At 36.6% G+C, this 1,567-nt stretch overlaps 1 protein-coding gene across 1 annotated transcript; it reads left to right on the forward strand.

Moving 5' to 3' along the window:
- The first annotated feature begins 279 nt into the window (after window positions 1–279).
- Window positions 280–792, forward strand: Tsp_13831 (arfaptin-2). The gene is made up of 3 exons (XM_003368531.1): window positions 280–330; window positions 458–559; window positions 622–792. The coding sequence occupies exons 1-3, from the start codon at window positions 280–282 to the stop codon at window positions 790–792; spliced, it is 324 nt and encodes a 107-aa protein (XP_003368579.1).
- Window positions 793–1,567: the final 775 nt, after the last annotated feature.

Below are 1,567 nucleotides of genomic sequence, written 5' to 3' on the forward strand. Positions count from 1 at the left end.
TTCCCTAAAATGGCGAAGGGCGTATTTGAGTACAGTGGAATATTTGGTACGACGTTTAGTGCCAGATAGACTTATATTCGCACGAATGTCAAGTCAAGGTCAATTCTGAATCATCAAATAACTGTCATCATTGAAAGTATAAGTGGCTCAATATATGAACAGTTTATCAAATCATTATTTTTTCTCTTATTTACAACAAGCCAGCGTGTCATATAAAATGAGCAAGTAATCATTTCTCGTACTTCTAGTACTCGTAGTACAGAAATCAATGGAAGAATAATGATGAAAGGATTGGCATTTCAAGATGAGTATATATGTCTCAAACGTCGGGTATCAATTAATTAAATTAAGCGCCGTGTACACTGTGCTATAGGGATATATGTGGGCAGGAATGAGTGAAATAAAAAAAGCATACGAAGAATGAAACAGATTCCCGTCAGAACGTAGATTAGTGTAGAAAGTCCGGAAACGAAAACAACAATACGCCAAGCATCAGGCCAATTACGAACAACTCCGTTCGGATGTGGAAATTAAAATGCAACTGCTGGCCGAGAACAAGGTGAATCGAATAATGGTGGAGGGAATTTTTGAAATATTTGCAAAACTTCTTTGATTTTCCAGGTTAAAGTTATGAAAAAGCAACTGCTGCTGTTCCAGAATACAGTTGCTGCATATTTTTGTGGCAATCGCGAAGCTTTGGAAATGGGTTTGAAGCAATTTTCCATAGCAACGGTCAGAACAGCAGGGTTTCCGACGACGACGACGACGACACTACCGCAACAACCACAGTGATGATTGATTGGTGATCATTTTTGCTTGCTTCACTTTTTCAGAAATCCAATGGAAAGCAATTTCTTCTGTTTTCATCGATCGCTGTTGTCTCGGTTTTATTCCTTTTTACTTTTGGTGCAATTTTTGTTCATACAGTATATATATATAATTGTAATAAGCATTCCATTTGCATTTTTTAAAATTGTTTTATCGTGGGCTCTCTTCTTTTCTCGTCTAGTCAAAGAGGATTGTTGTTATTTTTTTTGTTCTTCATTTTTCATTGTTTTCGTCATTTTTTCATCTTAAAATTATTATTTTTACATACATACATATATATATATATATATATGTATATGATGATCGTGGTATAAAAAACAAAAAAAAGTAAAGTGTAATTTTAAAAAAGTCGACAAAATGCGAACAAATTTAATTCAACTGTTGTAATTGTTGTTGTTGTTACGGATTATCACCGGTTGCGAGATTCTTCGACTGTTCTTGGAGTCGTTGGATGATCAGCGTGCTGCCGTCGATTAGTCGATTGACGCAGTTGGTGATGCAAGTGGAAGTTTTTTCGTCAAGTTTCGAGCCCGGCTTATCACCGATGCACATATCCCAACAGTTGCCGGTCAACATGCTGACCAGGTATTGAAATTGTTGGCGTTGTGATTCGGTTTCCAAGAACTTTTGCAACTGCGGATCAATTGATGAATTGCTGTTCCCTTTCAACAGGTCGTCGTCCATTATTATGCTTCTGAGACCACTGAATGACTAGAAAACATAAGAAAAGCAAAACAAC

This window comes from Trichinella spiralis (assembly GCF_000181795.1).
Source record: "Trichinella spiralis strain ISS 195 chromosome Unknown Scfld2314, whole genome shotgun sequence".
Classification (NCBI taxonomy): domain Eukaryota; kingdom Metazoa; phylum Nematoda; class Enoplea; order Trichinellida; family Trichinellidae; genus Trichinella; species Trichinella spiralis.

Coding starts and splice junctions, on each gene's coding strand:
- Tsp_13831 (XM_003368531.1), top strand. CDS start 280: ATGATGAAAGGATTGGCATTTCAAGATGAGTATATATGTCTCAAACGT. Junction 331..457: donor ATATATGTCTCAAACGTCGG/GTATCAATTAAT, acceptor AGATTAGTGTAG/AAAGTCCGGAAACGAAAACA. Junction 560..621: donor AACTGCTGGCCGAGAACAAG/GTGAATCGAATA, acceptor TTGATTTTCCAG/GTTAAAGTTATGAAAAAGCA.